This window comes from Phyllobates terribilis, unplaced genomic scaffold (assembly GCF_046119375.1).
Source record: "Phyllobates terribilis strain yellow unplaced genomic scaffold, ASM4611937v1 Scaffold_5__5_contigs__length_657084704, whole genome shotgun sequence".
NCBI classification, from domain to species: domain Eukaryota; kingdom Metazoa; phylum Chordata; class Amphibia; order Anura; family Dendrobatidae; genus Phyllobates; species Phyllobates terribilis.
Window position 1 is genome coordinate 157,218,009 of NW_027362765.1, and position 14,652 is coordinate 157,232,660.

At 42.2% G+C, this 14,652-nt stretch overlaps 2 protein-coding genes across 4 annotated transcripts in view; one reads left to right on the forward strand and one right to left on the reverse strand.

The window, feature by feature from the left end:
- TMEM98 (transmembrane protein 98) overlaps positions 1-3,928 on the forward strand; it is a 119,507-nt gene extending 115,579 nt beyond the window's left edge. For both annotated transcript variants that reach the window (XM_073683297.1, XM_073683296.1), the window contains exon 7: positions 1,247-3,928. In XM_073683297.1, the coding sequence (XP_073539398.1) occupies positions 1,247-1,454 (208 nt within the window). In that variant the 3' untranslated portion in view covers positions 1,455-3,928. The remainder of the gene's footprint in view (positions 1-1,246) is intronic.
- A 3,439-nt stretch (positions 3,929-7,367) lies between these two features.
- The window catches only part of ZNF281 (zinc finger protein 281), a 28,107-nt gene continuing 20,822 nt past the window's right edge, over positions 7,368-14,652 (reverse strand). The window contains exons 6-7 of one of the 2 annotated variants that reach the window (XM_073683294.1): positions 12,624-14,236; positions 7,368-11,760 (exon numbers count right to left, since the gene is read on the reverse strand). In XM_073683294.1, the coding sequence (XP_073539395.1) occupies positions 11,757-11,760; positions 12,624-14,236 (1,617 nt within the window). In that variant the 3' untranslated portion in view covers positions 7,368-11,756. Of the gene's footprint in view, positions 14,237-14,652 lie in introns of both variants that reach the window. The other variant, XM_073683295.1, reaches the window with a different exon arrangement.

Sequence of the window (14,652 nt, forward strand, 5' to 3'; positions counted from 1 at the left end):
TCAAAAACGTGATAAAAACGCATGGAAAAAAACTTGCTCGAAAACACAATGAAAAAAAACACAAGTAATCTAATTTACTTAATAGGTGAAGAAAGGGTACAGAAAATCTGCAACATCAAAAACTCATTGTGGGAAAATAGTCTAAGGCTATGTGCCCACGATGCAGAAATGCTCAGGATTTTTTCACCTAGTATCACTGACATTTCCGCATGTGGATTGACAAGCGCTTTCCAAGCGATTAGCATCACTTGGAAAGTGCTTGTGACAACTAGGTCACACTATATAAATCCATGCAAACTGCGCAGGTCCTTCAATTCACTGCAAAGTGCCGGGAAGCAAGCAGGAGCGCTGCGCGGGCCGACAGGAGGTAAGTATACATTTATTTTTTATTTTATTCTTTTTACAGCTTTTTTTATGGTACCTGGGTGTGGATGAGACTCTCCTCTCATCTACACCTGGGTACCATCCGCACATTAGAACGCTTGGATTACGCATCTACATATACAGTGAGGCGTAATCCATGCGGTCTAATGCAAGTCAATGGCGGCGAAGACGCAGCACTTCCGCAAAATAATTGGTAGTGCTGCGTTTTTTTCCGTAATGATAATCTGCAGCGGAAATTTCCGCAGCATGTGCACAGCACATACGGATTATCATTGGGGAACATGGCAGACCTTCTACCAAGCGTTTTTAATGCGTTTCCGCAGCTGCAAAAACGCTGCGGAAACGCATTAAAAATGCATCGTGGGCACACAGCCTTAAAGTAATGCCAATGCATGTGTGTGCTGTGTTATCTGTCTATACACCGATCCAGACACAGCAATAGCATATAACTATAAGTTATGGCTGCTTTTAAGTTTTCCTAAGGGTGCTTTCACATTGCCTTTAGTTACACGTTCATGGGTCCCGTCAGGGCTTGTGTCCAAACCCCCCGCAAAACGCGATTCAGAAGCATGCGCCAACAGGGCCATAGACTATAATGGTCTACTATGTCTGCATGTCCACCTCTGCCGGCACCATTATAGTCTATGGCCCCACTAGCGCATACATCTGAATCTCGTTTTGCACGGGGGCAGGGTTCGGATATATGCCCCAACGGGCACCCTAAAGGTGAAGCTTTCCTCCAAATATTTGCTCTTTTATCATAAATCACCAATTATGGCCACAATTTTGATATCTTTTTCATGAACCCTTAAGATACTGGAACCTGTCCGTATTATTCTTATTTATTTTTTTACATTTTCAGAACTACGGCTCTTCTGCTGTCGGTGAGCCATCTTGTTTTGGTAACAAAAAATGCCTGTCACCTGACGGTTGGCATGGATTGGATCGATCAGTCTCTTTCGGCAGCTGAAGAACATATGCAGGTTCTCAGAGAAGCTGCAATGGCCACCGAACCTGAACGTGTGATCACAGGAGCAGAAAACTTTCTGCAAGAACAGTCTACGATCTAGCAGCCTGGACGGCCGCTGGCGATTGAATAACCTCACAGATGTTTCCCTTCAGTAGCTTTAACTTTCCAGATCTGTCTCTGAAGTGGCCTTTTTTGAAAAATATAGCTGAAGTAGCTCTGGTCTAAATGGGGAAGGGGAGATGAAAAGAGACGATTCACATTACTTCTATGTACTCTATGCAGAAAGCCACCAGTGTGCAGGTATCAGAGGGAGACCAAGGCCATAAGGGTAGATACAGCAATCTATTTAAAGGGAATCTGTTGGCAGGTTTTTGCTATGTAATCTGAGGACAGCATGAAGTAGGGGCTGAGACACTGATTTCAGGAATCTGTCACTAATTAGGCCGTGTGCTGTTGTTTCAATACAATGAATGTTTTATCACCAGGAGAATATCACTGAACAGCCTAGCTCCTTTGTGCCAAGTGGTCTGACCACACCCCATCCTCCGCTCACTGTCAATAGACAACGTACTTAAAAAGCTGTGGTGGGGTGGTGCTAGCTTTCTCTGCTCTACAACATGAAAACTGTGTCGCAACTGCAGCACCCAGTAAAGTAAGTGATACCCAGAATTCAATGATGTATCTGCCTCTACATTAGGCTGCTCTCAGATGAGGTAGCAAAAACCTAGTAAGTGGTAACAGATTCCCTTCAAAGCAACACTGACACATTTGCAGGGCCTAAGGGTGCTTTCACATTGCGTTTTGTGTCCCCGTCGGGGCATGCATCCTAAAATTCCGGGCAAAATGGGGTCTGGACATATACTGTGCCATAGACGGCAATGGTGACAGAGCGAACGTGCGCTCTGCCGTGCACTTTTTTCGGGAGTGTACGCCCACAGGAGGCGGACATTCAGATGTAGGCTGCTGCGATTGATTTTCGTGACTGGCCTGACGTCACGGCAACAGACTAGGAAATCCTGCGCTTGCCCATCAGCTCATCAGCTCCCAGGCCATGCGCACTGAATCTGAGGGTACGTCCCCTGACTCTCAGCAGCTCCAGAGCATACACACATGAAAAGAAGCTGGGGACGTACACCTGTCAGCACAGAGTGACTGTTCAAACCAAACACAAGTGCTTGATGCTTCATGGAGGGGCCAATCATTTATATACCCCTTCCCACCTGATTCTTTTCCCTCAATCTCTGCCCTTCTCTTCATTGATTGACAGCTCTGGCTTTATAGTCAGAGAAGGACAGACAGACGAGAAAAACGAAGCAGCTGGGAAGGTGTATATAAATGATGCACTGAGCGCCTGTACTTGGATTGATCAATCATGCTGGGCTGACAGAGTCCCTTAAAGACATATGAAGTACAGAGTACATCTGAATCCATCTCCCTGACTCTGATGAAGGCTCGCAAGCCGAGCCTGCATTTTTTGCTGGAAGATGATGGCTTATTTAATCAGTCATCATCCGCCTCTAAGGCTATGTGCCCACGTTGCGGACCTGAAGCATATTTTTTACGCTTCTCCCTGGCGGGAAAATCGCATGCGGATATTACATGCGGTTTTCCCGCCAGGTAGAAGCGTTTGTGAGGCGTCTTTGCATGCATTTCCGCATGCGGGTTATCAAGCACTTCTCCAAGCATCACTTGGAAAAGTGCTTGACAACTTGTTCAGAATGGTAAAAAATAAAAAAATAAACTTTATACTCACCTTCTGATGCATTCTCTGCCCCGTCCGGAGGCTTGAGCGGCTCACGCTGTTGTGTGCAGGACCTGCGGTGACGTCATTGAGTCATGTGGTGGGTCACATGACTCAATGACGTGGCAGGTCCTTCAGACAACAGCGCGACGGAGGGAAAACATCAGAAGATAAGTATAAACTTTATTTTATTCTTTTTTTTACAGGTTCTTTGGTACCCAGGTCTGGATGAGAGTCTCCTCTCATCCAGACTTGGGTACCATCCGCACATTGATTCCGCAGCGCTTCCGCAAAATTAATGAACATGCTGCGGATTTTTGACCGCAACATATACGCTGCGGAAAAATCCGCAGCATGGGCATTGACATTGCGGAATGCCATTGGGGACCATGGGGTGCGGATATACATGCGTTTTTCAAGCGTTTACGCTGCGGAAATTCCGCAGCATATACGCTTGAAAAACGCTACGTGGGCACGCAGCCTAACAGCCATTGAAAACGTTATTTTCACCACTTAAATAAAACAAAAACTATACATGTTTGGTATCTCTGTAATTGTACTGACCTGGAGAATCATATCAGGTCGTTTTGACTATAAAATGAACGCTGTATATAACCCCCTGCCCCCTCCCCCAAAAATTGCGGAATTGTTCTTTTTTTACTATTACGCCAAACTTGGCGCTTTCCAGTACATCACAGATTTATAGCCTAAAGGATTTTATCTTAAGAGTTCATCATTATCAATGTTACAACCTTTACAGAAGATTCTTCATGCGACACACTAATACATCTGGTTGTCGGTAAAAACATTTTTTTTTTTTTTTTTTTAGAAAATCTCTATTACACTAACCTGTTCTGATGATATCATTGTAAATTTGATACAATTTTACTTTTTTAGAGAACACGCAGTTTAAGAGACAGGAGCGCACACAGCCCAGAGTAGGGATTCAATAGAAAGCATACACTGCTCTGTGTGTGCACTCAGGCAGAAGCTGCGCACCTCTCGAGCAGCGTAGGGTAGGAGGGCTTTGTGCGATCGATGGGGGGCTCAGGACCCAAACTCCTACCAATCTGCTTGTATTTATAAAGACATTTAAAAATGAAAAAAAAAAACAGTACAAAGTCTTTGACACATTAAAAGGGTTTGTCTAGAATAAGAAACAGGGTCTGCTTATGAATAAAAGCTATATATAGTAGGGCAGCATATCCATGCTGCAATACCAATAATAGCCTACGAACAAGAGTGGTGCCATTTCTGGTGTAAACTAGGGTTGAGCGAGTATGTTCTGTCTGAGTACGCTCGGGCCGAGCTCCGAGTATTTACAGCTGCTCGGTGATATGGTTGAATCACTCCCGTGTGCATGATTTGCCACTGTTTGACAGCTTTATTACATGTGAGGAATGTGTAAGAAATAGACATTCCTCGCATGTATTAAAGCTGTCAAACAGTTGCAAATCATGCACACGGGAGCGATTCATCCATATCACCGAGCAGCTGTAAATACTCGGAGCTCAGCCCGAGCGTACTCAGACAGAACATACTCGCTCAACCCTAGTGTAAACCATTTTCTTTGAGTTGTAGACAACCCTTGTAAAGGGAATCTATCAGCAGGTTTTTGTAATCTGAGACCCCGATTCTAAGGATGTATAACTTAGTATACTGGGTGCAGAAGTTATAATAGTCCTAGTTTTCTTTGCTGCAGATCTAGCAGAGCTCAGATGTTGATCGGTGTTTAACCCTGCCTACACCAATGAAGGGCAGATTTCGGTGTATGAGACAAAATGCAGCTACGCAGTGCTGGGGCTGTGGTTGGACTAGGAGGCACAAGGCCAACTGTCCTGTAGTGATAAATCTCCTGATAATTAAACACTGATTGTAGTGAAACAGCAAAATACATAATTACCTGCTGACAGAGTCCCTTTAACAGAAATTACTGATACCAGCACGGTGGCTCAGTGGTTAGCACCGCAGTCTTGCAGCGCTGGGGTCCTGGGTTCATCAAGGGCAACATCTGCAAGGAGTTTGTATGTTCTCCTGTGTTTGCGTGGGTTTCCTCCGGGTTCTCCAGTTTCCTCCCACACTCCAAAGACATACTGATAGGGAATGTAGATTGTGAGCCCCAATGAGGACAGTGATGATAATGTATGTAAAGCGCTGTGGAATTAATGGCGCTATATAATGAGTAAAATAAATACTGCTGCTGGTGCCACTTCATGACTGAACCACCATGTAGTTGCTATTATGGCTTGTAAATATGCTGCTGTAATATCCTCACCTTCCCTGCCCCCTACCACCAAAGGGGGGGGGGGTGGAGGGAATCAGAAAGATAGGACATGTATAGAATCTGCATTTTGTATCTGTATATATTAAATCTGCACTTTTCCTCTCTCTGGTATAGCACCTTCACGTTAGTTTACATTTGTTAGATGTAGACATTTTCTCCACTGTATATTATGCTGCATTGTAAGTTATATATTTCTGTAATAAACCTCTAATACTAGGTGAGTCTTATTACATTGGCTTTGGACCTAAGTGGGTGACTCAAAGAATTATTTTTTTCTGCACTAGGATATCATGACGACTGTTACTTGGGACTCATCCAACGAGATGTGAATATATCTACAAATATTTGGTATAGGACCTCAATCCCGATAACTATCCATCTGAGAATAGGAACCAATCCTGATGGAGCATGAATAAAGTGCGCGTTACAGGTCCTGAAAGCCAAACCTCACATAGAAGATTCTTTCTCAACCCCCGTTTCAAAGAGGGACCATAGCCAGTGTCTTAAAGGGATGCCCAGTACTCGGACACTCCTTCTGAATGCCTATTTCAACCAAGTAAAATAAAAATACCTATGCTCTCCTCCAATGCCAGCACAGTCGTTACTGGCTCTCCCAGGGCTTGCATGACATTATGTCACGCAATCCCTGTAAAGGATCAGTGGCGGCTATCACTTATCACTGCATAGGCTTAAAGGGAATCTGTTACCACATTAGACCTATCTAAACTATTAATATGGGCATACAAGTTACAGACTGCTGAAAAATATCCTACTTGTATGCCTCATATCAATGCCTTGTTGCTGAGAAATCATCTTTTATCACTTTATATAAATGACCTTTTCCAGGCTATGGGGAGGACACTGTCTGGAAGATAATGCTGCCTCCAGAGATTGTTTTACAAGAAAAAGGAGTTACCAGTGAGTGAGTAACACAGAACAGGAGAAATTAAATGTCTTCTTGCAAACACATTTTTTGCAGCTCTCTGAGTTCTGCAGTATTGTAACAATATTGCGACACAGTCTGCCTGTGAGATGGAAGCTGAAAGGAACCAGCAGATGTGTTAGGTATAATCACACACAGCTCTGCAGTGAGATCAGGAGAGCAGAGAGCGGCCATCACACATCACAATGGTAACTCCCCCTTCAATAATCTCTGGAGGCAGAGTTATCTTTCAGACAGCATCCTCCCCAGAGCCTGGAAGAGGTCATTTACATAAAGTGATAAAGTATTTGTCCACAAGTCATCTGATGAGACACATAGGTAGGACTTTTTGCAGCAGTCTATAACCTGTTTGCCCATATTAATAGTTTAGATAGGTCAAATATGGTGACAAATTCCCTTTAAAGCCCACATACACGTTAAGTGGCTGATGGCCCAAAGATTTCTCGGCCATCTCTCCCATTCACAGGACCACTCCTGTGTTCTCTCATAGAAATCCATCGATAGGACATCTCTGCTGGAAGCTTATCTCCGAAATGCTGATGCCCAGGTACACTATGTCGACTGAACTAATAGATATCGGTGGGTGTAACAGACATTAGGCTATGGGTGTAACAGACATTAGGCTAATGTGTATCGGGTGTAGGGGGAGCACACGGAGCAATAATTGGGTATTACTGGCTATGATTTAGGAGCAGTGTTCCAACATATAATTTGTATGGTCAAGAGGACCGCTCAGGCTATTCTGTTTCAGGATGCTATACACAGCACAGCACGTTTTCTTTGACCCTCTATAAACTTGACTTGAGAGGGAAATAAAGAAATGCAAGCTCTTTGTGAAAGGCGTCCACAACAGACTTGGGCTTCTTTCCTTCTATCCTTTCTCCTGTTATTTATTTATTTTTTTTTATCTTCTGTACTGAATGGTCTTGATCACACACAGCAATTCCCAGGGAAAATAAATGAAGCCACACAACCAACTCTGTTGTAATTTTTTTTTTTTTTTATTATAACTTAGGGTCCACAATTCCTGTCCCCTCTCAAAAAAAATAAAATAATAAAAAGTTCATTGATTCCCCCCCCCCCAAAAAAAAAACAACAACTTGTAAACGTGGAATCCCATCAGCAGAAGATAAATTCATATTCTCTATTTCTTTGTCCAAATTAAAACAAATATATATATAAAATAAAAAAAAATGATAACATATTGCTCGTCCATGCTGCTTCTCTAGTAAAAGCTAAATTTAAAAAAAATCTCTGGAATTTGGCGCATGTGGACAAAGTTTGGAAATAGTAAACGTCATCTATATATATATTTATATCCATATATATAAAAACAGGGACCGATGAGAGAAATTGCAGCCATCTTGTACACTTGTCATTTCTTTTCTTTTTTGATAGTTTAAAAACACACATTGCATTGTTGTAGTGTATAAATAGACCATAAACAGTACATACAAAGGGACATCATGAAATTACACAGGCAAATAATGATCATGATAAAAAGGCAATACTTCCATTTTTTCCCAATATGTATTTTCTACACAAGTTCAGCCCCAATGTCTCGAAGTAACATGATTCCATAAGATTGTACTGTCAAAGGAAATTAATAAAGACAAGACTTGAGTCAACGCTAATCATCAGGAAAAAAAAAATCTGAACCCAAGTCAGCTAAAAATGAATTTCAACTTGCATAAGGCCAAGGTGCTTTTTTTTTAACTCTAGAAAATCTTAAGGAGGACCTGTCACTAGGTCAAAAGGGCAACATTTGCCCTTATTTTATACCTGCTGCTGCCGAGTATGCAATTATTTTTTTTTACATCCGCCATATGGCTCTAGACATAATGGCTTTTTTATTTAGTGTTAATTTTCATGGCCCTCGGGGGTGGTGCTCATAGGGTAATTAGGCAGAACAGTTTAAAGACACCCCCCCAAGGAGTCTTGTGAACCATACCCCCTTGTAAAGACCATCAAAATTAGCACTAAACAAGAAGTATACATATCTCTAGTCATAGTAGCGTAACGGAATATATAGAGATATATCTATATCAATTTATGGTATACTCAGGGGAACAGCAGGAAGTTTTGACTTTGTGAGAGCGACCCTAATTTTTTTTTTTAAAAAGCAACTGTATGTATGAAAACGTGGCCTGACTTGTCACAGCAGCAATAATAAAGATTTTCTTTCTAAACATTAAAATGGCTTTATAATTGTGGCTTTTTTTCTGATTTGTAGACCACAGGGAAAAAAAAAAAAGATTAAAAATTGTGCATACTGTCGCATGGAGAGGGGGAAAAAAAATTGAACGGTTTTATTGCACGACCAACCCATATGTCCTTACATGCACATACATACAAAAATACAAATACTCACATTCGCCATAATACTGATTCTGAAGCATGTACCCGTTTGAAAATAGACAATACAATGATTGTGTACCTGTCACTTACACAATTGTTTTGGTGGAGTGCATAGCATGTGCTGTATAATTACACCTACTAAGCAGAACTCAACAGTGCCAGTGAGGGGGCCAAAAGTAGCAAGCCCCACAAAAATGTAATGCGTTGCCTTTCAGATTTGGTGAATGACATAAGGTTTAAGAGGAAGATTTTTGTGAAGCCTCCGGATCACAGGATAGGTGATACCTTGCTGATCACTTGAGAATGGGGGGGGTCCTGAAGTAATATTTGGAGAAGCGGGCAAGTGGTTCCATTGAAAGTAAAGGAAAGAAAAACAAACAAAAAAAAGCCAGAGAATCAATTCAACATCAGTGATAACAATGAAAAAGATTCTGAAACAAAGCAGATTTGGGACCCCCTGCAATAAGCAAGTTATGTGACCTGCAGAGGAGAGCTGATGACTTGCAATTCTAGCACATTCCCTTTAAGGAGATTGTCTTAGTACAAGATTCTCTTTAAGTTTCAGGGCAACAATCCATAGTAAGCCATGCAAGATGGCAGCAAAACACTGTGTAACTGCCAGGTGCACTGTAATACACAAAGAATGAGTTACATGACTATACTGATATATACTGTTTTCCACTTCCAATAAAAACGTAACAAAAGAAAAAAAAAAAATCCAACTTGTATTTATTCCTCCTTGATACAGTAATTCTACTCTTCAAATTGGTAAAGATGCAACTCTGCTCCACTGCTACTTTAAAAAGAACCTATAGGCAGAAGTCCCTGACCTAGGCTGTAACTTTAAAACGTTGAACAGAAGAGATCAAGCCTTACCTGTTGAGCTCACCGCACTGCCGTAACTCCAGTAGAGCTCATGCCTGTGGTGGTATTATAAGCTATATAAAGCCTTACTAGCAGTATATATAGAGTACCGCCATATGCCTCAAAGTTCCTCAAATCTCAATCATGCTATTGCTTTTCAGGGACAGTTAGCCGTTTACAATGGTGACTAATTCCAGTGACATGTGAAAAAGGCATAAATAAAGAGGAATGTTTTTTTTTGTTGTACTGGTGCGGATAAGCTTGTTACGCTATTTGTCGTCAGGGGAAGAGGAACCAGTCATTTGCTTCATGCTGCCAAAAACACGATTGCAGCCAGAGGAGACAGTAAAGCGTTTGGGAGAAAACGATAGCTTGAGGAGCCGGCTTCAGGATTTAAAGGGAGAATCCAGACTAGTCCGGCACTGCCCCCTGATAGGCATCTCTTTAGTTGAGTGACAGATCTCTCCCTATATACATAGGTCACACGTGTGTGTGTGTGTGTGTGTGTGTGTGTGTGTGTGTGTGTGTGTGTGTGTGTGTGTGTATGTATGTATGTATGTATGTATGTATGTATGTATGTATGTATGTATATCAGTCAACTACAGCAGAACAGGAGAAAAAGGCTGGGGGAGGACAGGGTCGGACTACTCAGGCCACATTCTATAGTCCCCAGCCGGCTGTTCACACTAGGTTTTCTCTGAGACCCTCGGGCAGTCATGCAGCGTGGTTCGGACAGCATGAACCGACTGACAGGTTCCCTTTAACTCAAACACTAGATTAGGAATATCATGCCCACCTCTCTGATAAAGGACAAGGGCTCCATACATAGTTCGAAGGCTCGCTTGGTTAGCATTAAAACGACACGCCCGCAATCTGCTTCAGGACACTAATAGGTAGGGGATGGTATAGGACATTAATCTCTTCCAACTGACATTTTCTTAAAATGCCACTCCAGCGTGTTCTTTTAGCACTGTAGTGGTGTTAGTACCACAAGTTCCCTGTCCATAGTCTTATACTTGTCACTGTCTTCAGCTGTTTCCAGCACTGCTCCCGTCGGTCTCCAGCAGTTTTTGACCTGCCAGATCACTCCAGTGTTTGCTGGGCAAGCCAGAGACTCATGTAAGTCTGAGAGCCAGAATGAGGCTTTCATAAACTTATATTGAGAGCTTGTGACTGTTACCCCTGACTTTTGGTCCATCAGAAGTTACGGTTACAAGATGGCAGTGCGGGACCAGAGCCGCGTCAATGAAGGATGAAGACGGCTGGTAAGTATGCGACTAGGGCCAGGGAACTTCGATTGGAAGCACCACTCCAGCGCTGAAATAAAACAAAAACTACTGGAGTGGTGCTTCATTGGTAAAGTACATATCTTAGTAAATAGAAGTTATTGCAGATCCAGGTTAGTGCTATCCAATAGGGGTGAGCCTTGCTACTGGGCAAAGGAGAGAGGGCAAGTCTTGTGTGTCCAGGTTGCTTCAATTTATCAAATTTGGCAAGCAACTATAAATGAGATGCTAATAATTAAGGGAAAGTGTATTTGGCTTTAAATGCACCCACAATTGTGTGACCATATTTTGGGTGCAAAGTTCAGACCACCACTTTTAGGGCTTGTAGGTGGTAAGAGTTTTTAGTATGGAAACATGTCACTGGGTAGTAAACCAAAAAAACTGCTCCCCTTTACCCAATGCACAGCACTCACTCCAAGAAAAAAAAAAAAAATGGAAAATTAACACTTCTGTATACCCCTCCTACACTCCATAAAAAATTGGTCCTAAACATATTTGACAACGATCTACCCATCATGACGCTCAATAGTAGATATCCGAAGTAGAAAACCACGATGCCATATTTACCAGGCTTGAGATGCTGCACACGTACAAGTTCATCTTCATCTCTCAAAGAGGGGATCATTCACCGCTAACAAACATTCAAGGTTACATGGCTGAAATTTACTATAAAAAATAGGGGAGTCACTTACTTTAAAAAAAAAAAGGTCACATTTCAATAAACTTCTATTTTTGTCTGTGGCACTACAGATGTCAGAGAAATGAGCGTTCCTCTACGGCTTGTACCTTTTTGCTACAACGTCCGCTACGTTACTAGGCCTTTGTGTGCTGGAAATACAACCGGGCTCCACTGGCTCTGCGCTCACAGAATTGCAGTGGTCTTTTAACATTGATGTATGTCTGAATTTCTTGGATGTGCCGTTTGCTCATCTAAAACAAAGGCAAGATAGCTGTATTCAAGGTTTATACATTTTTCACGCTTCTATACAATAATTTGAACACAATGGTTTCTTTTTTATTATTTTCAATGATATTGCAAAATACATGTTCCTGAATGCTGCATGAACAGTAAAAATGAGGTATATCAAAAGGAAAAAAAAATAAAATGAACACTGTACATACATAATTTGTCAAAAAAAAAAACCAAAACATGATAGTAATTTTTTTTTTTTTTTTTAAGTCCATTAATTTAAAGCTATTGCCGAGAATATCAAATATAATAGACCGGAATACAGGTGTGACCTACTCTGAAGGTTATGACATAGTTACGATGAACGGGAGAAGCGAGCTGCACGGTTTAAGGGGAGGGGTGGGAAAAGAAAAAAAAAAAAATCTTCATTAAACTTATATGTGCCTTCAGCTCAAAATCCCATTCCTGAGTCCAATAATCTGCAAGCCATTTTAGATTATTATTTTTTTTCCCCCATAGTCAGCCAACGGGAGTTTTTTTTCTTCCCCTCTGGAAAATTTGCAATTTGAGGAAAGAGAAAAAAAAATTAAAAAATTAAAAAAAAGGGAAAAACTCCGCTGTTGCCCCCAAATCGTATTTGGCTACCCTGTTCCCCGGCCCTCCCCCACTAGCTAATCTTTTATTAAAAGTTTAGGTACAAGCTGAACTATCACAACACTTTTCATAATAAAGGAAAAAAAAAACAACTTTGCATTGACAGGGCATAGATTCCGTAAATCTTATTACGATTGTGTAGAAACATTCTAGATGGCAGTGTCGTCAAAAATAAAAAATACACCATGATTTAAAAGACATCCAACATCTGGCAAACTCACAGCCTCACCTGAAGCTCTGACTAGTTGAAGTCTTGACTCTGGTGCTACCAGTATCGTTTACGTCAGATAGCAAATTTGTGTACCCTGAGAATTCTGGAGTTGAAGTCCGCAACCTGTGATCCACTCCCCCATCAGTGCTAGTGTTATATATTGGCACCCTGCTGCCAGGTTTGAATTGAGAACCGAATGCTTGTGCAAAGTTCTCGATCTGTTCTCGATCATGTGGTCGGATGTCTTTGTGTTGTTCTAACGAACTGGCCAAATCCTGAGGTTGAAGGTGATAACCTGAAGATGACTCGAGGCCCTTTTGCTGATCCTTTTGCCCATTCAATTCCTGAGATGATATCTGGTAACTGGAGGATGAGTCTAAGGTTTTCTGCACGTCTATCTGATCAGCCAGCTCCTGGGAGGGAGTCAGCTGCTGCGTCTCCAACGATAAGGAGAAACCAGTTTGGGGGCCCACCACCATGCCAAAGTGTGACTTTGGCAGAGTGGACGGTAATACTGATGTTACCGACTGATTGAACCCACACTCGAGAGGAGATGTAGTGTAAATCTGTTTGTCGGGAAATAGAGAATGATTGGCGAGAGATGAAGATAGGCTCACAAACTGTAAACTCGGCCCCAGGGGGAATGAAGTCGTATGGCTTGTTCTTTCCAACGCTTGCTGAAGGTACTTCGAATACTCCTGAAACATACTGGCCTTATCATTTGGTGTAGACTGCGAGTCTGAGCAGACATTCTCCTGCACCAAATCACTGTTGTCTCCTGGCGTCTGGAGCTCAACGTGGTGATCTGCAATGTTAAAGGAGACGTCGGGATGCCCAACCGATTTATGAGTGTAGTGATCCAAGATACTCTGGAGAACCTCATCAGGAATGACAGATTTGTCATGACAGTTCTTGATTTCGACATTCAGTGCCTGGGAATCGATAAGAGTTAGTGGGTTGTCCCCATCGATAACACTGGAAACTGCAGAGTGGATGACAGACTGTTGAGCCACCATGTGCCCTACATTCACACCATAAGCATTGTTGCTGCCAGAGGCCTGCAGGTACCTCCGCTTTTTCAGGAACTGCATTGCATCATCATAATTGCTACTGGTAGGACCTTTGTTACCTGAACTTTGAAGGAGGTTCATGGCATCTACATTGGTATTTCCTACCAAGTCAAGAGGGCTGTTTGATTTATCCGAAAGTTTGTGTATACCCATGTTAGCAGACTGGGCCTCCAATGAGAGATCGTGCTTCTCTGCTGGTTTCCGGTTGACTTTCTTGAACACCAATTTTGGCCCCTTGGTATCCAGGTCTTCGATGCCGGTGCTGGACGAGCCACTACTGGAAGACACAATTGGAACGTCCACTGCGTAAGTCTGAATGTCGAGACCTGCCCCCATGTGTGCCTCATTCAATTTGTTGCCTTGCTTGTGGTCCTTGTGAGAGGAACCATTTCTGGACTTGCTTTTTTTGCGCCCAGAAAAACTGGAATTTCCCTGAGATAAATCAAAGTTGCCAGACAGATTATCCATATTAGGATTCGATGATCCGGGCTCCAATCCTTTATTCACATTCTCGCCACATGTCCTTTTGTGCTTCAGCAACCTATCTGTTCTCGAGAAGAACTGTCAAAACAGAAAGTTTAGTGCTGAATTAACACAAGGATGAAAACTAGAAAAACTAAAGTGACCTCAAAAAGCATCGACAAACGATTTGGGCACTAGGACAGGAAGGCTTTCACGATGCGTACACTTTAATAAGGAAATACTTGTAATTCCCGTTACATCTTTTCTTTGATCTCTGCATTGTGCCATTTCTCCCAGAAACAAATACATTGACAACAGGGTATTAGCCACACTGGCACAATCAACGCTGGTGTTGTCCGTCTCTCGAACCATACACTACTTATTCGTACACTTCCAGGACAGAGCTCCAACAAAGGTTACCCCAAAACTGTTATTTGAAGAGATGTACAAGTATTTATTAACGTGTAACACAAGAAAGCTGCTGGTTCTTCTTTAAAGGGGCTGTTCCTTTCTCA